The 25076-nt window shown below is 44.8% G+C and overlaps 2 protein-coding genes across 3 annotated transcripts in view; one reads left to right on the forward strand and one right to left on the reverse strand.

Annotated features, from left to right (window-relative positions):
• LOC100692659 (thyrotropin-releasing hormone-degrading ectoenzyme) overlaps positions 1-25076 on the forward strand; it is a 257284-nt gene that overhangs the window by 18317 nt on the left and 213891 nt on the right. The window lies entirely within an intron of this gene.
• On the reverse strand, positions 10085-11417 carry LOC109195248 (protein qua-1-like). 2 transcript variants are annotated; one of them, XM_019347173.2, is made up of 3 exons: positions 10545-11417; positions 10446-10496; positions 10085-10398 (listed from the first exon to the last, which is right to left on the reverse strand). In XM_019347173.2, exons 1-3 carry the CDS (start codon positions 10911-10913, stop codon positions 10225-10227), a joined length of 594 nt encoding a protein of 197 aa, XP_019202718.1. In that variant the 5' UTR covers positions 10914-11417; the 3' UTR covers positions 10085-10224. The 2 variants fall into 2 exon arrangements, with proteins under 2 accessions (XP_019202718.1, XP_019202717.1); XM_019347172.2 differs by having other exon boundaries at positions 10446-11417.

Genomic DNA, 25076 nt, shown 5'->3' on the forward strand with positions numbered 1-25076 from the left:
GATTAACAATTAACCCATCTGGAGTGCAGACTGAGTCTAAATCCCTGAAATGTCTCTGTCAACGCATTTCGGGCAGTTTGTTCATTCTGCGCTCCAGGTGGGTTGAGCGCATTACAAATTTTAATCGTGATGACCACGTTAACGCTGACAGCCCTAATTTTGGGGGGAAATTAGTTGAAGTCCATGTTTGGAATTCTGTGTTGTAAACGCCCAAATCAGTCCGTGCATGATTACATTGCTCTCCCCATCAAAAAGTATGCGCATGCGTCGATTATTGGACTGACGATTGTCGGTTGGAAAATTTTTACATATCGCCCAGCCCTAATCCACGCTCGGTCTGTTTTCTTGGTAATGAAAAAACATTTTTAAAAAATCATTCTTTTGTTGCTTTAATTATGAATACAACAGAATCATGATATTTTTGCTATAAAAATATGACAGTAGCCCCATTTTCTAAAAGATTTTAAAGATTTACACTTACCTGTAATTTTAATAGGCTACAGGCTGCAGCACCTTCATTATAAGGCTCAAACATGTGTTTCAACATCATACAGATTTTTCTGGGATCAAAAATTACTCAATAACGGCTCCTTTTATAGTAAAGTTTGCTAACCTCCACTGTAGGTGGTCATGGAAAATGTCAGGAGTCGTATTTTGTACCAGAACCTGCGTTTATGTATTCAAGCGCTACAATATTCGAGACAATTAGCTTAGAGCTTTTCCTAATGATGCACATGCAGATAGAGAAAATTTAGTTCCATTTCAAGTTGCTGTGTTGTATTAAACAACACTAACCAGGTATTTACACCTGGTGATTTCTCCACTTGTCACAGAGGCTTGTGATTTCTGTTTGGATAAAAGTGTTTCCACTAATGAGCAAAATGCTGCTGAGCATCCTTATAAAACTATCTTTAGTAATCATGGTGATTTTTTTTAATTGTATTTGCTTGTTTGGGACATAAAGGCAATGATGCAGCAAATGTAATATTAGATTAATACAACCTTGTGCAATATTTAGAGAGCTGGATCCAGTCTATCATCTGAGACATGAGCTGACAAAATAACAGAAACACTCGTTATGAAGTAGCCAAAGAGGACGCATGCGCTCTGGGCCAAAATTATACTAGAATTAAAAAAACTTAAAATAACTCCATCATTATTTAGATCAGTGAAAATAATTTTAAGTGTTTTGTAAACAAAAAATAAAAGATAAAATCTCAACATTTGCCAAGGCTACACGGATGTCTTCTTTAAAGCTTTATTAGTGGAACAGGTCGATTATTGTTGACTTAAGATGAATATAAATGAGTACTGAGTGTAAAGAGCAACAGAATCAGAGGTGGAGGACGTGTTGGTGGCCTAAGTCAAGCAAATCCTACATCTGGATTTGTACATCCACTAGTACTTTTATTTTTCCTGCTATGTGGTCAGATTTACAAGAAGGCTGCAGATGAAAATGCCTGTCTGAAGAAGCTGATTATTTTATGTGGACGGCCTCATTGGACTGAGTGTTGCCTAAACAAGCCCGATGAGTTAAACCAGAGTATCTTCACAAATGAGACGCTCGAGTCCAAAACTGTTTGAAGACGACTGATTGCTCATTGAAAGTCAGTCCAAATTTGTGAAATGAGTTGTAATGACATGCATTACTGCACTCATTGAGGTGCTGTTATTTGATCCATCCAGGCAGCTGTGAATGGCTGTCTGTTTTGCAGACAGGAAACTATCCCCTATTGTGACACAGCACGAGCAGAGTCTAAGAGTAATGATTCTGACAGATCGATGAGCAGAGCAGGACAGCGGCTGCTGTTTGGTGCTTTGATCACACAAACATGAAGGCATTTTAAACCCATCCCTCTGACGTGGAATTCAAATTTTCTGGACAGTTATGGATTCATGGATTCATGAATCTGTGCAAAGGGATGTATAACATTGATTTTCACATCCAGAAATCTAAATTTGTCTTCACTTCTATGGAAGGAGGACTAGTGGCTCAGATTTCTGAATCTTCACTGATATTTTGATTTCCTGCGCTGTCCTTGACCTGTCCATGAGAATAAGCTGGATAAGTGTTACAGTCCATTAACCATCTGGACATTTATTGTAACATTAAAAAGTAAAAGCTGGCTAATGTCACTTCAAGTGATGGTTATATAAATGACACAAATCCATAAACACACACATAATTTTATAGTTTATTGCTTTCATATATTAGAAAATTGTGCTCATTTCCTAATTTAAGAGCTTTTAGGCAGCAAAAACTGCAAAATAACAAAATATCAGTAGAATTTGAAACACACTCTTTACTGTCCAACAGTTGAAGCTTTGTTTTCTTCTTTGACTTTCTCTGCCGTGTTTCGATAGAACAATGGTATAAAACTGCAGTTTTAATTGGTTTTTCATCCAGTTCACAATGAACTGATTAACATGCCAACTTTTTGACATCTGAAGTGACCAGAGAGTCTCTGAAGGAACTCTTTAGTATTTTTAGCACATGCTGAGCCAAAATCCACCACCAATCAGACTTGTTTTCAGTGTTTTCACCACTCGTGGTCCACTATTCACTGGCAGCTGCTGTTTGGATCAATTCTGAATCAATACGGCAGCTGGCATACTAGCAGAGCTCGATCACAACACAGCAACCTGTTAGTTAAAGCTTAATGCTCCAGCTGCCAGAAACCCGGTTACAGTCGACTTTGTGCACTAACCTGATTCCTTAAACGTCACACAAAAAAGAAAGTCTGTGTGAGAGCATGACAATACTAAATGTAATGCAATAAATATAAAGCCAGACATAGATTATTTGTGGGACTGAGACTCATGGTACTATGAAATGTGTATATGACTAACAGGATGTTAGTCATATACACATTTGCCAGTGTGAGCTCATTAAATATGTTAATCTGATGACTAACCAGCAAAGCAGTCAGACACATGGTAAAGAAACCACAGCTGGTTATTATTTAAAAACAATAACTGTGTTCTGAGAAGAGCTTCAGAATCTCAGATAAACACAATACTGGTGTTCAGGGACGGTCCAAGTGATAGTCTGCTCAAAAGTGTGTGTGCATGCACAAAGCTCACTGTTATCTTAAGGATTAGCTTGATACAGCAATGCAGCTAATGCTAATACACACACACAAACAGACACACATACACACACACACACTTCACTATGAGATTTGCTTAATATCCAGAGTTACTATAAACCCCAGGCTTGGCTTAAACGCTTAAAATGCTGGGAGTGGGTGAATTAATTAGCGCGCGCGCGCGCACACACACACACACACACACACACACAGTATCACTGTTCTAGCTTAGTACTGATCTTTATGCAAATGATGTAAAGATGAGTTTTGATGTTGCAGTTACTGTCGTCTCCCAGTGAAGGCATTTTTAATTTCGGCCGATTCTGCCCGTCTGCAGAGATGACCCGCCGTCTGCTGCTCACATGACGCGTGACGTCGCATAGGGATAAAAACTGACACATCAATACTCAGCTAACGTATAGGAAACTGGACCAGAGTGTTGTCACATTCACTGCACTAGTTTTCTTTCCCGGGGGATCTTTCATGACTGTCCTGACACAATTTATTCTTTAACATCGACTTTAAACACATTGCAAGAATCTTTTTTTTAGCTTTACTTCACACAAGCTCTGAAGTTAACATTTTGTGTTGTTCAGTGCTTTGTTACTTTTTTTGGTGCTTTCAAGTGGTTGCATCATCATTCCCATATTCATCTATAGTGTTAAGTATTCTTAAAGGCTTTCCACAGTCATATATTTTTCCTTATTTTGCCATATGCTGTGTCACATTGTTAAATGTTCATGTTAAATGTGGTTAAACTTTGAAACAATTAGTTCAACATATAAAAGTAATCACTTTTGGCAAATGCTTCAGCTTTCAAACTGCTCGGAATACTTAAGTATATTATATCTGCTACAGTACGCTCTCTCAGCACCATACCTTCTCATTCTGTGGTGTTTAATGCTGTTTTGACAAATTTTGCCTGTGTCTCACGCACGGGCACACAATGTCCTTTAGCAGCGGTCCTACAGTTCCTATCCACTCATCATGGACATGAATGTCAGGCTAATTTGGGGCTTTTTATTAATTCTTTGAATTGTTCTTTTGCCTGGGTAGAAGAACTGTAAATCATACATCTTCATTGTAGACAATGATGCTGAGTTTATGGCAGTTCTGAACCTTGGTGGTTCTTTGGTTTTTCCTGAAAATCCAAACCAATATTCTCTCATCTAAGGGTAACAGTTTGGTCCTTCTTTCAGAATTCGATAATCTAAATAACTTGTACTTGTCCAATTCAAATTAAACTACATTTGTGTGTATGAATTTGTTTAGAAATGGCCCCAGGAGGGCTTCCCAAAATGTGTCAATCTACAATTCTCCATGTCAGATCTCCACAGAATTTCTTGGACTTCCCCATTGTTCTGAGTATTGATCAATCCGATGAGCACTGTCAGACAAATCCTTCGTAATGCTACAAAGAGATACTACCAGCTGTAGTCAATATTGATCAATAATGAGAAGTTAAAAGGCCTCGGGCTCGTCAAGTTAAAAGAGAGATGTAGGTGTAAAATTAATCCAAACTTTTTCACCCAGTTCTTGTTTTTAAAGTAATTCAAAATGTATGCTGTATAATCATTCCACCCTGGAAAAGAAACTCTTCAAAGAAATCAGTGAAAACCCAAAATCATCATGACATTCTTGTCCACGATGAGTGGATTGAAACTTCAGACCACAATTGTACATGTACCAGATGGAGCAATACTGGCTGCTGCTGAGAGATAATGGTCCTGTATGAAAGTCCTCCAAAGTCCACATTAAGGAGTTGGAGGCATAGTGATGCCTTAAGTTGTGCTTTTATTGTTTGCAAGTCTATGGTTTTCCATTTGGAAACTCTGCTGAACTTTGTATGTAACCTCATAAGAGTGCTGCACTTTAAAAAAAATGAGAGGCTGGGAGTGATGGATCATTCTGATACCATAATGTGTAACGTGACACACCTTGCCCACACTAACTGGTGATTTCAAAAGTTGGCCAATCAAAAAAAGTGGTTAGTTTCAGTTGGACTATAAACCAGGACCAGCATAAGACTTTTTTTTTCTCAAGACACAAAGCTGCTCTTGTATATAAAGCTGGAAATGATTAGACTAGTTCCCTTTTAGACTAGTGATATTAAACTGGACTTTAATATCACCAACCATTCCCATGTTATTACGGTGCATCCATATAAATGGCCCACCCAATAATGTAACATCTGTGGCATGATCACTATTTTTTCAAATGATGTAACACAACAATCAAGTCAATCGAGCAGTGAGAGATTACATGACACTTTGACTTAAATTAAACAAACTGCAGATTTTTAAACACGTCACTTGAATCATCGCACAAGGTAAATCGGACCCGAGTTAAAACAATCTGAATCAATGGAACCAAGCTGCAGGTTAAACATAACTGTTGTCCAAGACATAATTTAAAAAATGATTGACTAAAAATTGACTAAAATGCCTCATCACTGAACAAAATCTTCTGCGTGAACTGAGGGTCCTGTTCGAATTTTTGTTTTGCCCATTCTGGAAATTCTGTGCGCCGTTCTGGGTCATCCTCGTTGAGATGCTGCAGTAGCTGGAGTTTGTAAGGGTGCCATTTGTGAGTAGCTAATATCCGCCGTAGGGATGTTCGACTAATGCCACTCTCCAGTGACATGCAGCGAGTGCTACGCTGTGGGCTCTTGCTGAATGAAGCAAGGACAGCCACTGATGTTTCTTCATTAGTCACAGTTTTCTTGCGTCCACATTTTGGCAAATCCAACACTGAACCAGTTTCACGAAACTTAGCAAGCCGTTTGCTAACTGTAGCATGGGAGATGGGTGGTCTCGTAGGGTGTCTTGCATTGAAATCTGCTGCAATGACCCGGTTACTGCGTTCACCAGATATCAACACAATTTCGATCCGCTCCTCACGTGTTAACCTCTTCGACATGTCAATGGCTGTGAACAAAGAGAAACTTGTAAATAACTCATGAAAGAATAAAGTTACGTTGAAACCAAGCACACCATTGTTTTTCTTGTGACATTACCAATAAGTTTGATGTGTCACATGGCCCTCTTCCTATTGAAAAAACAAAAGTTGTATCCAAGATGGCCGACTTCTAAATGGCCACCATGGTCACCACCCATCTTGAGGAGTTTGCTCCCTCACATATACTAATGTGCCACAAACAGGACTTTAATATCACCAACCATTCCCATGTTATTACGGTGTATCCATATAAATGGCCCACCCTGTACATTTTTAGCTTTACACACAGTGAATACATTACAATAACACTGAACTCAGAAATGTAGTTCACTATGCTGCACTTTAACTTTGGTCTGGGTTCTGCTCACGCTGACACTCCATAGGTTAATGCTGTCATGATCCTGGGTCCTTTTGACCCAGCGTTTTGTGTTTTCTATTAGTGTCATTTTGGTTCTGTTCTTCCTCCTGTTTAGTGTTGTTCTGTTCTGCCGTCTACTCCTGTGTTAAGTCCGCGTTTGCTAGTCTGTGTCTTTGTGTGTATGTGTTTCCTGTTTTATTGTGAAGGTCTGCGTCTGATGTGAGTGTTTTCAGTTTGCCTCCCTTGTCTCGTCAGGTTAATCTCTCCCAGCTGTGTCCCCCACCTGTGTGTAATCTCCCTGTGTTCTCTGAGTGTATTTCAGTCGTGTCTTTTGTCTTAGTGATTGCTGGTTCGTCTGTGTTGTTTCCCCTCGATGTCCCTGCGTCTCTCCGTGTGTGTTTCCTCGGACCTCCCCGCATCTGCGTTCTGGTTTGTTTTGTTAGTATGACCCAGTTTAGGTTTTAGTTTCTTTTTCCCAGTACCTTTGTTGTTCGTTGTCCTTCCTTCAATAAATACTCACCTGCACCTGAGCTGCTGTTTTGGTCCTAAAATAATTCCACACGGCTTGCACCCGCGAACCGTGACAGCACGAACCAGCCACCATGGACCCTGCGGCATTCAATCCATCCGAGGAGCTCCAAGATGACATCGCTTATAATGTGGAGATTCTCCTCGGGAAGTGGCTGGAGAACCCTCCGTATGAGCTTCGCCGTGCTGTTGAAAGCCGGCTTCAACGGCTCTTTTCTGGCCTGCCATGGCTTTTGGGATCTCTTCCTCCGACCATGCAGGCTTTTCTCCGGCGCACACCTCACCTTCTCTCAGCCACCCCTGCCTCGCTGCCCGACTTGTCGGAGGTGAACTTGCCCGGCCCGTCGGAGCCATCTGCGGGGAGAAAACGCTGATCGCGCCGCCAGCGCGCCACCCCACAGCCGGACGTTCGGACTTCTAATTCGCCGGCTGTGGTGAGTGAGGACTCTTTTCCGTTTTCGGACTGTTTGACTGTTCATTCTGGGGCTGTGTTCTGTGCAGCAGATAATGATAGGAACAGCTTATCGCCTGCTCTGCAGGTCTCAGCTCAGTTAGCTGCCCCGCAGCCATTCTCGGCTCAGTTAGCTGCCCCGCAGCCATTCTCGGCTCAGTTAGCTGCCCCGCAGCCATTCTCGGCTCAGTTAGCAGCCTCGCAGCCATTCTCGGCTCAGTTAGCTGCCTCGCAGCCATTCTCAGCTCAGTTAGCTGCCCCGCAGCCATTCTCAGCTCTGTCTCCAGTGCCACACTCTGCTCGGTCTCCAGTGCCTCACTTAGCTGCTCAGTCTCCAGTGCCTCACTTAGCTGCTCAGTCTCCAGTGCCTCACTTAGCTGCCCAGCCTCCAGTGCCTCACTTAGCTGCCCAGCCTCCAGTGCCTCACTTAGCTGCCCAGCCTCCAGTAGCTCACTTAGCTGCCCAGCCTCCAGTAGCTCACTTAGCTGCCCAGCCTCCAGTAGCTCACTTAGCTGCCCAGCCTCCAGTAGCTCACTTAGCTGCCCAGCCTCCAGTAGCTCACTTAGCTGCCCAGCCTCCAGTAGCTCACTTAGCTGCTCAGTCTCCAGTGCTCCCAGTTTCACCTGCAGCCCAGGCCCCTGTGCCGCCTGTAGCTCAGGCCCCTGTGCCGCCTGTAGCTCAGGCCCCTGTGCCGCCTGTAGCTCAGGCCCCTCTGCCGCCTGTAGTTCCGGCCCCTGTGCCCCCCGTAGCTCCAGTGTCCCCCGCAGCTCCGTCGCTCATTCCGTCACCAGTCTCACACACCCACTTCATGCAGGGAGAAGGTCTAAGTTCCTCCCAGGGAGATTCCTGCGCTTTAGCTGCTTCAAGCGAAGTAATGCACTCCAGGGCCTCCCCAGAAGCTAGGTTTCACCCCCCAGCTGTTTCTGGACCCCTGAAGAGTAAGCAGCTCTCAGAGAACTCCTCCGTGTCAGTGTTGCCTGGGCAAAACCAGTGCTCGGTGCATTGCCAGTCACCTCTGTGTCAGCTAGTGGCCTCCATGACCGCTGGCTCAGTCATGGCTTCCGCTGGAGGGTCCAAGGGACCGCTCCGGCCTTTGCTTCCTGTCGTCGCTGGAGGGTCCGAGGGACCGCTCCGGCCTTCATTTCCGGTCGTCGCTGGAGGGTCCAAGGGACCGCTCCGGCCTTTGCTTCCTGTCGTCGCTGGAGGGTCCAAGGGACCGCTCCGGCCTTTGCTTCCTGTCGTCGCTGGAGGGTCCAAGGGACCGCTCCGGCCTTTGCTTCCTGTCGTCGCTGGAGGGTCCAAGGGATCCGTCCGGCCTTTGCCTCCTGTCGTCGCTGGAGGGTCCAAGGGATCCGTCCAGCCTGCAGCGCCTCCGTCTCCGGCTTCAATGCCGCCGCCAGCTGCAGCGCCTCCGTCTCCGGCTTCAATGCCGCCGCCAGCTGCAGCGCCTCCGTCTCCGGCTTCCACGCCGCCGCCAGCTGCAGCGCCTCCGCCAGCTGCAGCGCCTCCGTCTCCGGCTTCCACGCCGCCGCCAGCTGCAGCGCCTCCATCTCCGGCTTCCACGCCGCCGCCAGCTGCAGCGCCGCCGCCAGCTGCAGCGCCTCCGTCTCCGGCTTCCACGCCGCTGCCTGCAGCGCTTCCGTCTCTGGCTTCCACACCAGCTGCCGCCTCTTCATTCACGCCAGCTGCAGCGCCTCCGTCTCCGGCTTCCACGCCGCCGCCAGCTGCAGCTTCACCATCCACGCCAGCGGCAGCCTCACCATCTACGCCGCCAGCTGCAGCGCCGCCGCCTCCGGCTTCCACGCCGCCGCCTGCAGCGCTTCCGTCTCTGGCTTCCACACCAGCTGCCGCCTCTTCATTCACGCCAGCTGCAGCGCCTCCGTCTCCGGCTTCCACGCCGCCGCCAGCTGCAGCTTCACCATCCACGCCAGCGGCAGCCTCACCATCTACGCCGCCAGCTGCAGCGCCGCCGCCTCCGGCTTCCACGCCGCCGCCTCCGGCTTCCACGCCGCCGCCTGCAGCGCTTCCGTCTCTGGCTTCCACACCAGCTGCCGCCTCTTCATTCACGCCAGCTGCAGCGCCTCCGTCTCCGGCTTCCACGCCGCCGCCAGCTGCAGCTTCACCATCCACGCCAGCGGCAGCCTCACCATCTACGCCGCCAGCTGCAGCGCCGCCGCCTCCGGCTTCCACGCCGCCGCCTCCGGCTTCCACGCCGCCGCCTGCAGCGCTTCCGTCTCTGGCTTCCACACCAGCTGCCGCCTCTTCATTCACGCCAGCTGCAGCGCCTCCGTCTCCGGCTTCCACGCCGCCGCCAGCTGCAGCTTCACCATCCACGCCAGCGGCAGCCTCACCATCTACGCCGCCAGCTGCAGCGCCGTCGCCTCCGGCTTCCACGCCGCCGCCTGCAGCGCCGTCGCCTCCGGCTTCCACGCCGCCGCCTGCAGCGCCGTCGCCTCCGGCTTCCACGCCGCCGCCTGCAGCGCTTCCGTCTCTGGCTTCCATGCCAGCTGCCGCCTCTTCATTCACGCCAGCTGCAGTGCCTTCGTCTCCGGCTTCCACGCCGTCACCTGCGGCCTCTTCGTCTCCGGCTTCCACGCCGTCACCTGCGGCCTCTTCGTCTCCGGCTTCCTCCCCGTCACCTGCGGCCTCTTCGTCTCCGGCTTCCTCCCCGTCACCTGCGGCCTCTTCGTCTCCGGCTTCCTCGCCGTCACCTGCGGCCTCATCGTCTCCGGCTTCCTCGCCGTCACCTGCGGCCTCATCGTCTCCGGCTTCCACGCCGTCACCTGCGGCCTCATCAGCGTCGCCTGGTCCAGCCTCCGAGTCTTCGGCGTCGCCTGGTCCTATCCCGTCGGGGTCTGCTGCTGACTGGCCACTTTCCAGGCCACTGGCCAGGCGACATCGCCGTCGTGGGCGGCCCCCGGACCGCCTTCGCCTGAGTCGCCGCCGCTGCCGTCCTCACGGCCGGCCCCCTGAACTGTGCCCACGTCGGCGCCGCTGCCGTCCGCACGGCCGGCCTCCTGAACTGTTTCCTGGGCTCCGGTGCTGTCGGCCCCTGGCCGACCCCCTGAACTGCTTCCACGTGGCCGCCGCTGCCTTCCGCACGGCCGGCCCCCTGAACTGCTTCCACGTGGCCGCCGCTGCCTTCCGCACGGCCGGCCCCCTGAACTGTCTGGGCTCCGGTGCGGTCGGCCCCCTGGCCGTCCCCCTGAACTGTGTCCACGTTGCCGTCCTCACGGCCGGCCCCCTGAGGTGTTCTGTTTTGGACTGTTTTCCTGTGTTCTGATGTGTTTCCTTTCTGTCTTCTTTTGGTTTTGGACTCGTGTTGTGTTTTCTGGTGCTCCTGTTTTGTTTTGGCTTCGAGCCCTCCTTCCTGGACCCCCACCGCCCGCCCTGGTCGGGTTGTTTTCTGTTTTTGGGCGTTTCTTGGTTTTCTTGTTTTGGGCTGTCTGGGGCCAGCCTTTGAGGGGGGGGTACTGTCATGATCCTGGGTCCTTTTGACCCAGCGTTTTGTGTTTTCTATTAGTGTCATTTTGGTTCTGTTCTTCCTCCTGTTTAGTGTTGTTCTGTTCTGCCGTCTACTCCTGTGTTAAGTCCGCGTTTGCTAGTCTGTGTCTTTGTGTGTATGTGTTTCCTGTTTTATTGTGAAGGTCTGCGTCTGATGTGAGTGTTTTCAGTTTGCCTCCCTTGTCTCGTCAGGTTAATCTCTCCCAGCTGTGTCCCCCACCTGTGTGTAATCTCCCTGTGTTCTCTGAGTGTATTTCAGTCGTGTCTTTTGTCTTAGTGATTGCTGGTTCGTCTGTGTTGTTTCCCCTCGATGTCCCTGCGTCTCTCCGTGTGTGTTTCCTCGGACCTCCCCGCATCTGCGTTCTGGTTTGTTTTGTTAGTATGACCCAGTTTAGGTTTTAGTTTCTTTTTCCCAGTACCTTTGTTGTTCGTTGTCCTTCCTTCAATAAATACTCACCTGCACCTGAGCTGCTGTTTTGGTCCTAAAATAATTCCACACGGCTTGCACCCGCGAACCGTGACAAATGCATAACGAACACTGACATTTTCGAATTTAACTAATGCTACATTATGAACTAGCACCATCCAGTATGTATGATGAAATGATGGTATATTATTTCTATATAAAGCACACTTCATCAGGAGGATAATTTTCCTGAAGAGGGTCCCCACTGGACTGAAAGTGTGCCAGATACTTGCTTTCTTCCTGAAACCCAGACTTCTAAAGGAGACCCAAAACCCCAGAGCTGAGCTTTTTTTTCTTCTTCTTCTCAGATCCTATGAGGAACTTTTTTCATTACACTGAAACTGTTTTTGCAGAGCTGCCTTTCTTTAACGAGGAGAGGAATTACCGTTAACGAGGAAGGGTAAGGCTACTAACGAGGCAGAGCTGGTTGAGGAACAGAGATGTTGGAGCATTAACAGAAGGGACAAATGGTTAACGAAGGTTATGTGTGGGACTACATTTTAATAAAGGTTTGAAAGAAGTCGATTGGTTTAACACATCTACCTCATCTCGTATGTCTTCCTCATCAGCAGCTTCTCCCTGGCTCTGCTGTCTGATCGCTCCCTCCTTCATTCTGATAGAGTAATCCGGTGCTGAGATGAGATGTTTCAGATCAATACTGTGCTCACCCACTCTGCAGTGTGTGTGTCAGAGGGTAACCTATCTAACATGGCACTCAGCTGAAGCAAGTTAATAAATTCATTCGTTCTCTGAGCCTTTACAGACATAAAAAAAATACACAGAGCAGGAGGCGGAGGAGGAGCTGCTGTGGAATCGAGGTCTTCACAAACACACAGTATTGATTTTGACCTGAGAAAGACCTTTGACTCTCTTGACCTGTTAATTTTTACCCATGCTAACACTGTGATCTTACAGATTTTCTGTCCACTTTGGTTCAGAGGGAAATATCTCAACAACAATTACATTGAGTGCAGTAAAGTTAGATAGAAATATTCCTGTTTCATAAAGGATGTTAAGATCAAAGTTACTGGTAAACCTCTGGTCTCTCAAAGAGTAGCCCACAGAGGTTGAATTTTATATTCAGTTGATGACTGCATTCATCAGACATAAACTCAAAGAGTTGCACTAACTTTCCAAAGCAGGTTATCCAACAATCTTGTGTGCAGAGCTGTGAAAGCTTCTGTCAGAGTTAGCTGTTGTGTAGATGCATGCAAAGGGGAGAAATGTGACGTGTGAAAGTTGGTGTTTTCCAACCGCATAATGCTGCCTTTTTGTCTTTATGTGACTGAGGGCCTAAGTAGATTAAGGTTACTGGACCATCAACACCATTAAATGCAAAGTATATGATATTTGCTATTCAAGACAAGCACTGTGATATAATTGGACTGTATGTTTAAAGCATGCTGTCCCAGACTAATGTTAAGGCATTTGGTTTTTTGAATGTTTTAAATAGAGATGGACCGATCCGATATTACGTATCGGTATCGGTCCGATACTGGCCTAAATTACTGAATCGGATATCGGAGAGAAATAAAAAATGTAATCCGATCCATTAAATATCAAAAAAGCAGCTCACAAAACTTGCGACACAGCGTAACTGGCTCATAACTGTAGCACGTCGGAGCAGTGTGCTCACGTGATAGAGCGGCTGTGTGTATTTGGAGCATCGCTACCAAACCAGCATTTCATCTCCAAGAAAGTTATCCCAGAGAGAAGTAAAGCAAGTGTGTAAGTTCATCTCTGAATGTTTGTAAAGCATTCCCGCGTTAAGCTTAACAACCGATATATGGAGCGACTGCCTCTCTCTCTCTCCCTCTCCTGCTGCTACTTCAATCGTGAAACTGATCAATGATCAGCTGATCGGCTTTTCTGTCGCGAGTCCGTCTCTCTTCTTTGTTTTTGGCCCACTTTGCACCAGAAAGAGGAAACCAGCGGCTGAACAACAGCAGCACGTTTAAGCTTGATAAGCTGTTGTTAGAATTTATTTAATATTACTTTCTACACCAGGATCCTTTTCTACGTAGCTGACGGCTGGTAACTGTGCAGGGGCGGATCTAGCAAAGTTTAGCCAGGGGGGCCGATAGGGCATTAACAGGGAAAAGGGGCACAAAGACATACTTTTCTTTCTTATTCTCATTTAAAATGTCTAGCTTTTAATAAATAATTATCTGAATCTTACACCCAAAGTTTTAATCTGATGTAAACTGTATAGAAGTCCATTACTGTATATAGTTAAGTCTAATATACCCTAGTAAGCTAATACTACTTTTTCCTTTGGGAAGATACCATCTATGCAGTTTGCAATTCTGTTGAAGAAAGATGTTGAATCTATTTAATTATTCTTGAAAAATAATTTAATTCTGTGCATTTTTTTTTCACACTGCATCAAATTAAAGTTGATTACGTCGATTAAGCATCATGAGGTGGAGGGTGGGGGGTGGTTCCCTATTTTTTTTTGCTGGGAGTTTGCAACCCTATTAGTTAGGTTGCTTAATATTTCTGCTAAGTACTCTTTAAAATACCAGAATAGGGAGGATGGAGTAGGTTTAAGTTTATTAGATTGATCGGTTTTGCTGAACTATGAAATATTTTGGGTGCAGTGTATTTTTTACATACAGGTATAACAGAATAGCTTTAGTGTTGTTGTTTATTTAAACTTGAGTATGAACTTATACAAAATGCAGCAAGATATTAAAAAACAGTTTTATTGATTAAAAAACACACTATATCGGATTCATATCGGTATCGGCAGATATCCAAATTTATGATATCGGCATTGGACATAAAAAAGTGGTATCGTGCCATCTCTAGTTTTAAAGACATAAAAAGGTTTGGGATACGGTCTTAATGATTTTGACAATGAAGGACCTGACAATCACAGTGTTTTAGTGTTTCAGCACCTTTTTTATTTTTCAGTTTTTAAAGGAGCAGCTTTCCAGCTGCCCTGTTTCTGTAGCACACATCACTCTTGCCTCGGTCCCGGCAACATCCTTAACAGGGGAGACCCGATTAGATGATGAGGTCAGATGTGTGAGTCAGCCTCCCCTGACACCGCACCCTGAACCCACTGCTCCACCCCTCCGCTGCAGCTGAGCCACAAACCACACCCTCCAAAAATGACACTTCTATTTTCAGTCTAACAACTAATGGTTTAGAGTCAAAGACCAGCTGGAAGCAGCAGACTCTGGATGTTCCAGGTAAGGAAGAAGAAAATGGCTGAAGACTTTTTAACCCTTTAAGACCTACCATAGAACCAAGTCCGCCAGAGCTTATCTTTATATTTTTACATGCTGTAGTTTTTGAGAGCATTTCAAGTTGCTGTACATCAATACAACTATTATAGCCCAAATTTTAATAATATGTATGCATTAAGTCCATAGTAACTACATAAATTGCAAAAAAGTGCAATAAAGTACGAAAAAATGGAAAATCGTTTTTGGGTTTTTTTCCATATATTTCTAGTTAGAGAAATTTAAGAGGCTTATCCCTCAAAACTGTAAATACAAAAAAGTTGCACAAAATAGTTTCCAACAACAGGAAATTTATTTTGAGTGTCTTCATAGTTTTATTTTTGAGATACACCAATTTTTATATACTGCAGGAAAAACGAAAATAAATATTACAATCCAAATTTGCAATAAAAAAGGATATGCATCAAAATAAACTATTTCCAGCAGTGCAATTTGAGTTCTAAGCATCCCAGAAACTATTCAGAAAAGCATAAAGTCAAACATAACTTTTAAAAACACCAGTGTAGGCTTATAAGGCCCCGAAGGTAAAAAACTACATTTTTCCGCAAAATGACGTCACTTCCGGTTTCGGGCAAGTAATGGTGGACATGTGATTGTTTGCACTGACTTTTATTCCAGCGTAGGAAGTGTTTTGAACAGCTGATCGGATTGGCAAAGCGTATTTCTGGAATATTATATTTTTGTTGCTGCAAGTGCTTTTTATGCAATTTTTGGAAAGCTTTATGTGGAAGGAAACCGTGACCTAGGGCAAGCTGATGGCATAAGATATGAGTACAACTCCTCCGGTTTCATATGCAAAAGAAATCATTGCGCTAGCTTACGTGGTTCCGGTTCTACAGGGATTTAAAAATAGTTACGCAGCGTGCCCGCTCCGACCGGTTTTAGGTAGAAATGAGTGTGCTCAGCTGTTACCTCACCATCCCCTAACCAACAGAGCTAGGGTTAAAGGTTGGGATTGGGTTAGGTAATATCTACTCCCTTTTTTAAAAGGTTTTGTGTAACTAGAGAACCCAAATGCAGACGGTGTGGAGTTCTCCTTGTGCCTGTTTATGACAGATTCTTTCCGGATTCTCCGGTTCCTTAGGAAGTCTAAATACATATAGGTAAGGTGTGAAAGTGTGAATGGTTATCTCTCTTTATGTGGCCTGTGAATGAGTGGAAAACTCTTCAGGATATATCCTGTCTTCCCCGATGACAACTGCAGTTTGGAATATCGATGTAACAAAAATATATATGTAGCTGATTTTTGGGAAAGCAGTGTCACGTGTACTGAAAAACCCAGTTTATTTAGGGAAACATTTTCACATTTTCAGAGCTCAAGGCAGCTCTCTTTTTTGTTACTATGTGACCTGCAAGTGAGAACAGTCTCTCACATGGGAGAGAAGTGGCAGGACTAACCAAATACTTGCGGGCCAGGACAGACGGCTGTGGGTGGGTCGCTGCTCGACTGGACCACCACTGCAGTGGGCGGTCTGTCTCGCTGATGGTGGATATTGCTCTGTACAAACTCAGGGCCCTGTTACACAGGGCTTCCTCATCTGAATCAGAGTCTGAAGACAATGAAGAGAGGAGGAGGCTCTTTGTCTGTGGTGGCATCTTTACACTGTTCCTGCAACAGTCCAGAGCAATCCATTTTCCAAGAGAATTTGTAAGTTTGTCCGATGTTGACTAATGCTGGGCTTACACTGTGCGATTTTTGGCCCATTTTGAGCCGATTTTTGAGTCGTGCGACCGTTTTGGGGATTGGCCCGAGTTTGGCCTTCATCGTGCGTCATGCATCGTGTAGTATACGTGGGATAACAAGAAGCGATTAACACCTCACGACCAGCTCCCGATCATCAATCGCTTGGTCGGGAGGATTTCAAACCTGTTTGAAATCCTCCCGACCGTCGTGAGGGTGTCACCGCAGCCGCTCACACTGCGCACGCGCAAACACATAAATGTCAGTGAAAAAGACGGAGTAGCACAGCAGTGCAGCGTGTGATCTGGACACAAGCGATGGAGGCACTTGTAGAACTTTGGAAAGCTCATCCGAGCCTTTTCGATGTGGCCTCACAAAATTATCACGACCACAACAACCGTGAAAATAGTTGGATTTACATTGCTGCTCAATCACAGCTGCCTGATCAATGTTTTTCATTAGCACTTTAGCAAAGTTGATGGTGGTGATGTGCATGTCTGTGTGAGTGAGAGACAGAGAGGGAGAGCGAGCGACAGATTTTCTGTTATAACCTTAATTTTTATGGACGCACAGTGTGAGCACTCAGGTCACATCAGAGCATCGGGCCGTATAGTGTGAGACCCTGCATCGTGACCTATGAACTTGTAACCCCTGCGAGTCAATCGTACAGTTTGAGCAGGAGCTGAATCACGCGACTGAAAAAATCGCACAGTGTCTGCCCAGCTTTACTGATTTTGGTCCTGAAGCCAGTCATTTCAATAAGTTTGGGCTGCCAACACCTTTTGTTGGTTCTCGTACTGCGAGCGCTAACAGCTCCCACAGTTTCTGTGCTCGCTGCAACATGTTTTGTATTTAGATGGTACCGCAAGGTTGAAGTGCTTCAGTGCCATGCAAACTCCTTTTTGCACAGTTTGCACAAAACACTGCTTTTATCAAGGCTTCCGTCAAGTAGTCTTTTGAAAGAAACTTGTCTCTGATCAGTCCTACCAATGCGATTCCTTCTGAGTCTTTGTAGCTCTGATGTTTGGATCACTGTAATCGGTATACCAGGAAATCGTGCATTGACAAAAGTTCCCATTTGCTTGGAATGCGTTATTTTTTTTCTGAAACGCGTAATTTAAAAAAAAAAAACATAATTAATTGCAATTAACGCATTACATTCACACCCCTAGTTACAATAGAGTTTGGAGAGAATTTGCCAGATTCATATCTAACATTTTTTTGTAGAAAGCCAAACCTTTCAGCCTGGATGATAGCGAGGTTCTTTGGTTGCCGCCTGCATCCCTCCTCATATAATTTCCTTAAGGATTACTAAAGTATTCCGATTCTGATTCGGAAAGCCGACGACACCAGTGAAGGTGGTTCTGCACTGAAGAAACTGAGCATTCACCTTCAACATATAGGAAAAGAGGGGGCTGCTAGCCCAAAGATAATTCAAAAGGTGAGAGACCAGTTGCAGATGAAGGGTGAATTGTAAGCGTATTCAGCCCACGCCAGTTGACTGCTCCAGGTGGATGGGTTGGATGATACTGCACATCGGAGGGTTGGTTCATTCTCTCGGTATGCTCATTAGTCTGAAGATGAAACCCAGAGGAGAGACTAACCTGGGCTAAGAACAGAACTCCTTCCACATGCTGGAAGTGAATTGAGGACCCCGATCAGAAACGATATCCATGGGGATCCCATGAAGCCAAAACACATGATCTGTGGTGAGTTGATCTGTCTCGACGGCAAACGGAAGCTTTAAGTCATAAGTACAACTTTTTTAAGACACCCAAGATAAAACTTATAAAATTCTTAGGAAGGAAGGATGAAAAATTCCTGTCTGAAGTTTACGAAAATATCCAAATTGCTCTTTTTGAGTAGAAGTGAGCAAAGAATAAATGAGGTCAACTTCTTCATGTTATCTTGTGTAAAATTGCTTCTGCCTTCACGTGCTTGCACAGAGCTTGATCTGGATATAATGCATTTTTGCACGAGTTCTTTTTAAGCCTATGCAACGAAGGTCAAGCTCACTGACCATCCTGCATCTAATTCATATATGAAAGCAATATATCAGCAATGCCTTGAGGGATATTTACTAATATATAATTTGGCACAAACATTCACTTAAATTCAACAATGAACTGATTAGCATTTCGTAGTAAAAGGTCAAGGTCCCTGTGAGCTTGCAAAAGATGTTTTTGGCAATAACTCAAGATTTCACATGCACATTGTGATTAAGTTTTACTGAAATAGGATAAAATGAGGGAGTGATGACATTTATATATCAAAGGTCAAATCTGGTTAGACACCCGTGTAATTTACAGCCTGACTCGGTGGCAGGGAGGCCTTCCATGGCCAAGGTTTTTGTTATGCTGAGTTTTGGATTCCTGTTTTATCTGGTTGTGGTCTCATTTCTACTTTTGCTTCCTGTTTTTTTCCTTCCTCTGTCATTATCTGACCCACCTTTACTGGCTTCACCTGCTGTTGTCTTTTTCACCTGTGCTTTGCTCCCTCCTGTGTCTCATTGTATAATTGGCTCACAGTGTGTATATATAATCCTGTCTCCTGTCAGATTCTAATGCTCATTTTCCTGATTTGTGTAACCATTATAGATTCTTCTGTGATGTAGACTTTTTTTCCCCCAAGTAAAGACTTGGAAACTTTCTGTCACATCATCCTGTTTGCCTGTTTCCATGATCCTTGTTCCCAGTGTATAAGGATGAGAACAAGGACCATTTCTGTGTTCAAATGCATTATTCTATTCTTTCATGAGTAATTATTCCTTTTGGTGAACGGTTGCTTGAAGTTTGTAGTGTGCCTACAAGTACAGTTGGGGTCCTAGACTTAACTACAACAATTATTCGAGCTTTTGGCTGCTTGGTTATTCTACTTCATTCATAGTCAGAAACTCTGGATATAAGTGGCAGAAATTAGCTTGCTTAAAAAAGGTTTTAAGCTCAACCTTACAGTGATCAGCTTAGCCATTCAGGACGAGTTCAGAGTGGAGCTGCTACTCCTCTCCATCAAAGGAGTAAGTCTGGACATCAGATTAGGATGCCTTTTGGGCACCTTGTATGGGAGGTTTATCAGACTTGTCTATATAGGAGCAGCTGCAGACTCACAACACACTGGAGATTATGCCTCTTGGAATGGCTTGAGAAGACCTCAGTATTCCCTAGGAAACCCCAGTCTCATAGCAAAATGTGAAATATTCATGACAAAGCTCATGTACAAAAAAATAGAATATGGAAAAAAAATGTGTCAAGTCTGGCAGTCAAACCATGGTCTCTGGTGTGAGTGGTGAAAACATTCATGATGCCACCCACTCCTCTGCTTCCAAATGCAGACTTCTGGCCCTCTAAAAGTGGAAAATATTCACTTTGTGTACATGGACATGAATCAGTAGACATGAAAATAGTCTGATGGAAAAATTGTGTTCATGCAAATGGTGGAAGGGGGAAATTCCAGGAACACATTAAATAGATTAAATGTCCTCACTATTTCATGAACTGCAATAAGACTGTTGCCCTGGAAGAAGAAATGGCCAGGAAGAGGGAGGTCTGTCCACATTCCTTCATCATGCATCGATTTGTAGCTAATAGTTGGTTGCTATAGAACATTCCAGACTATGGTTGCTTAAGTAATCCTCTAATGTATTTACCATAACCTCAGATGTTAATCACAATATCCTTGGCTCTCACTGGTAGTAGTTACAATCACGCAGATCAAAGTTGAGGAAAGGTTAACTCAAGGTCAGCTCACTTCATGTTGACTTTCTCTGATCTCGTGTAGATGGAAGAATGAAGTCCTTCATCTCAAAATCAACCCAGAAAATCTACCAAGTAACAGGTTCTTCATCATTAAACACACGCAGACGACTTGTACAAGTCATACTACATCCAATCATATCAAATTGTTCTGTCAACCATATTTAAAAATGTAGTATACGAGGCAAAAACAGTTTGTACATTTGTAATGAGCTTGAAAATCAATATTTTGTACAACCACTGATATTATTCAGCACAGTCTGAACTTTCTGAGGCGGCTTTCTTTAAATAGTCTTCGGAAATAGTTTGCCAGGCTTCTTGAAGCACATTCAAAGCTCTTCTTTGGATATTCCTGCCTTTTGTTCTGTTTGCTGTGTCTGTTTCTTTGTCTGCTTCAACAACAACAACAACAACAACAACAACAACATAAATGCTCTGGATGCAGGACACTCCCTTGTTCTTTATTTCCTTTTTATTCTCAATTACATGTGTGGCAGTAGTTGAGAGCTGATCATCACCTTCTCTCCTTTGAGGATTGTGTGACACTCTTGAGGCAGGTAATCACACACAGCTGATCACACTTTACCTAACAAGCATCATTATCTTCCTCCATCCACAGCTGCAGAACTGGTTTTCTTCAGGTGAGCAAACTAATGTTCCATTCTGTTGTTTGAGTTTGGCTCTGGGGAGGCCAGTCCATGACTGTTAGTATTCCTTTGTGTTGTGTTTACTGTGTTTTGAAGTCATTACCAATGACATACTTTCCAGATGGTGTGGATCAAAATCTGACGGTACTTTTGTGTGCTCATAATTCCATCAGTTTTAACAAGATCTCATGCACCACTGACTTAAATGTAGCCCCAAACCATGGCAGAGCCTCTTTGACATTTTTCATATTTTTAACTAAAGAAATGGCAACAAACTGTGTTTTGTGACAGGCTTGTTATAACAAAGATAAAGATACAATTTAAATTTTGTTCTTTGGTAGATTGTCGACGTGTCGGTAGTGTGTTGTGTTAAGTCCATGTCCAAAGAAAAACTTTTTAGACCTTCAGAAAGCCTGGGGATCTGTTGCTCAAGACTCTTGCACAGTGTTGTGAACACTTTTTCACCTTCACACCAGCTCCTCCTTCTGTGCCTCACAATCAGTTTTCCTGTGTGGCACTGATACAGTGGCTGTTCTGTTCAGTGCTGGAGCTTACTCCAACTTAGTGAAGGCATATAGGAGCACACCTGCAAGTGGAAGGTTGCGGGAGCTCCCAGAGTAGATCCAGACCACCAGATATATGACAGCATGTGGAAATAACGTTCCTCTGACTTTAGGGTTCCTGACTGAAATCGGATTGTGATCTGTCGTTACTGCACAGCCCCATGCCTCATAACACAACCAATCAGATTCCTGTATTGGAGAACTCACCGAGAACTCAAAATCATCTGTTGCTGAGAGAAGGATGTACTTTGGTTTTATACTCTTGCTGGTTTTCTCCGTGACTTTATAAAATGCTTTCATGTTCCTCCAGTGGCTCACAGCCCGAGTACGACTGAGAGGAGCAGGAAGCCAGATGATGATATCCTTATCGTCATCCTTTTAATTATCATTTTTATCTTAATCTCCTTTTTTCTTGTACATCTTTGCCTCCTACTTTCTTGTTACCTAAATACACTTGGAGAACTGAAATCTGACAGACTAAGCCCCGCCCCCACCCCCTCCGCCTCCACCCAGCCACACTGTCTCACCCATCAGTCGCATATTTTACACCGAAGATGATGAATCAGCCTCTTCGGCGGCTTCCTGTGTAAAAGTATAGCAGCAACAATGCACACACACGCGCACACACACACACGCACACACGCACAGCAGTCTTTTCAATATGAAGGAAGGGAATTGCAATTTGAGACATTGGTTAAAGAGATCACTGTGTCCAGTTTGGTGTGTGTGTGTGTGTGTGTGTGTGTGTGTGTGTGTGTGATGGAGAGTGTGAGGGATGGATATAGAAATGAAACACACTCACTGTGAAAAGCACCTGACTCAACAGTTTCCCCTTCACTCACATCTGTGAATCTAAATGAGGTGTGTGTTTCTGTCTCTCCTCTATGTGTGTGTGTGTGTGTGTGTGTGTGTTCGATGTGTCATTCACACACCTGCTCTCTTCTTCGGTGGTGTCCCCAGACAATATATTGGGAAACATTACAGCAGGAAATGATGTCATTTCCATCTCTGCTGCGTTTCTGGAGGCGAAGCATTGTCACATGCATTAATGCATGAGTGTGTGTGTGTGTGTGTGTGTGTGTGTGTGTGTGTTTGTTTATCTGTTGTCGTTGTCCAGGGCAACGGTATAGGCCTGCTTGTCAATCAGGATTACTGTTACAACAAGCGTTACTTTGGCAGCAGTGACTGTTGGCAACCTGCTGGGTGTCACGTTAGTGTTGTGTGTGTGTGTGTGTGTGTGTGTGTGTGTGTGTGTGTGTGTGTGCACGTTACAGACTCATCCTCCTCTTTAATAGATACTCTCTTTATCTCGTCCCTCTCAGGCTTTCTCCATTATTCTCTCTCTCTCTTTCTTCCAGTCGGCCTCGCTCACCCTCTGTTTATTATTCCCGGTTTCTCTCTCTCTGTCTCCCTTTCGTCACCTCCTCCCTCCCTTCGGCCATTCTTCCTCTCTCCCCGCTCCCCTCGGTCATCATGTCTCCATAGCTTGTGTCAGGTTCTTTTCTTCCATCTTCTTCCCTTCCTTTCTCCTCACCTCCTGTTTCCACTTTTCTTTTCCACTTCTTCTGCTTACTGTCTTTTCCTTCTCCTTCTCCTTTCCCAGCCCTCCTACTCCAAGTGTCTACTTTTCATCGTCTGCCCCCTCTTTTTTTCTTTCAATCAGCATCCAAACTGCTTTGTTACAGCTGTTTCTCATCTTGGTCCTACCTCTGTTGTCTCCTGTATGCCTTTTGCTTTCTGCTTTTTCTTCCTTCCTTACTTACACTCTGCTCCAACCCTCATCTTTGTCCCCTCTCCTACTCCCATTTTTTTTGGTAGTAACAATTTCGTTTTATCATCTTCCTTTTGGATTTTTTTTGTGTCCTCTGTGTACTCCACCTGAATTGCACAGACACCCCGTACTCTCCTCCTCCTGTTTCCTTCCTTTCATCTCTCCTTCCACAAACTTCAGGAGCAAAATGCACCATTGTGATAACAAAGTTTTCACAGGGATTATTTCCTCAGATTTGAGCTTATTCCTGTGTCTGTCAGGTGACTGACAGACAAACGTAACGAAGCTCAGATATGGAAACATTCAGCTCGGCTAAAAGAAATCCAGAGGAAACAGAAAGTTTGCCCGTGTTTATTGTGGATTATCTCGCCACGGATGCCGTTTCATAAACTTGAAAAAAGTCGAAGTAAAAATGGCTTCCCGTGAAAACTTCTCCCTGCAGGCGGCCGACCTGTCAGCTTCGACTTCAGAGGATTATCCTTTAACCCCCTGAACCCTGATTCCACCTTAAATTTCTCCTTTGATAAGTTTGAAAGGTTCAAAGACTAAAACAAAATCCAGCTTCATATGACACCATCACATATTCTGTATGGATTTATTCCAAGGCGTGAGTTCGGTGTGTTGAAGCTTTGAAATCAGAGCCAGAGAGGAGATAAGTTCAGGGCAAATTCGAATATGATGAATTAAATTAAGGGTCTCTTCACGGGTAATTTAAAGCCACTGCAATTCTGCTTAACCAACCACGCTTAATGACATAATTTTATTTTTGGAGGCAAATGGAGCAAATTGGGGTTAAAAGGGAAAGCTATGATTTGTATCGTTAAACGCTAAAGATTTGGCAGCTGGTAGAGATTATTTTGTGTCTTTGTGTTTAGGCACTTTTACACATCACAGAAAGATTATTTTCAATAAGCACTTCAGTGGCTTGGAGCCTTTCCACACAGGAAAGCAGGAGGCAGGGAGAGCAGCAGTAGCAGCAAGAGGAGGGATCGGTGAGAACAGATACACTGCATGGATGTGAAGCTGGGGTTGAGGTGGGTTTCAAAGCAGCTTGCAGAGCAGCTTGAGGGAGTGGAAATGCAAAAAGGTACCCGCTGAGCCAGTGGTCATGGGCTGGCGCTGACATCAGCTCATTGGCTGGAATTTCTTCTAAGATGAACTTTGTGGCCTGCCTGAACTTATGCTGTCGAAGCATCAGTCAGCTGCTGCAGAAAAAAAGACAACTAGTGTCATCATTATCACATGACTGAGCCTCCTACATTTACATCTGTGTATGTGCTTGCACAAATACACATTTATGTATGTTTTGTTCTTTCCAGGCATTTTATTCAGCAGTTCCAATGGATAGCGCTGTAGATTGCAGAGGATCCCACCTCGCAGTTAGACAAAGTAACCTAGCAGTAAGTTAGCCGGTAGTGGTACAGGTCATCTACTAATCGAAAGGTCAGTACTCCCCTACTCTACGTGTCCATGGGCAACAGGTTGCCCCCAATTCATCCATCAAAATGTGAATGTGAAGGGTGCAGAATGAAAGCACTGAAACATTTTTAAAGTGCTGCATGAACACCAGTTCATTCAAAACAGGAACCTACGAGTCTGAGGTAGACTAGGACCGATCATGTCCCTTCACTCTTCAACTCCTTTCAAGCTCTGCATTGCCTGCTGGGTAATACACGTAGGATCACTACTCATAGGACTTGGACGTTTTGGAATAGAGAGTCGATCCAGACTTCGTGTACAACAGTACTGGTTCCCCCTGTCATCACTGGTTGACAGGAGGATTGTCCACTGGTAAATAAAAAGCTGATTTCAAACAATGTATCAGAGAGAGAATTGCTGTATATACATTAAAATCTAACTCATGGTTCTAATTATCTAACAAAAAATATTAACCCGTAATTAACTGATTTAACAGAGCAGCCAGCATGGCACGCAACAATCGATCAAACAAAGATTATTAATTATTGTGCATTTACAAATGATGTCACTAAACGACATTTTGGCTAACGCTAGCTGTCTGTCAGCAGCTGGAGAAACTTTTGTGCTGTAAGGACAGA

The sequence above is a fragment of the Oreochromis niloticus genome, linkage group LG17, assembly GCF_001858045.2.
Source record: "Oreochromis niloticus isolate F11D_XX linkage group LG17, O_niloticus_UMD_NMBU, whole genome shotgun sequence".
In the NCBI taxonomy this organism is placed as follows: Eukaryota; Metazoa; Chordata; class Actinopteri; order Cichliformes; family Cichlidae; genus Oreochromis; species Oreochromis niloticus.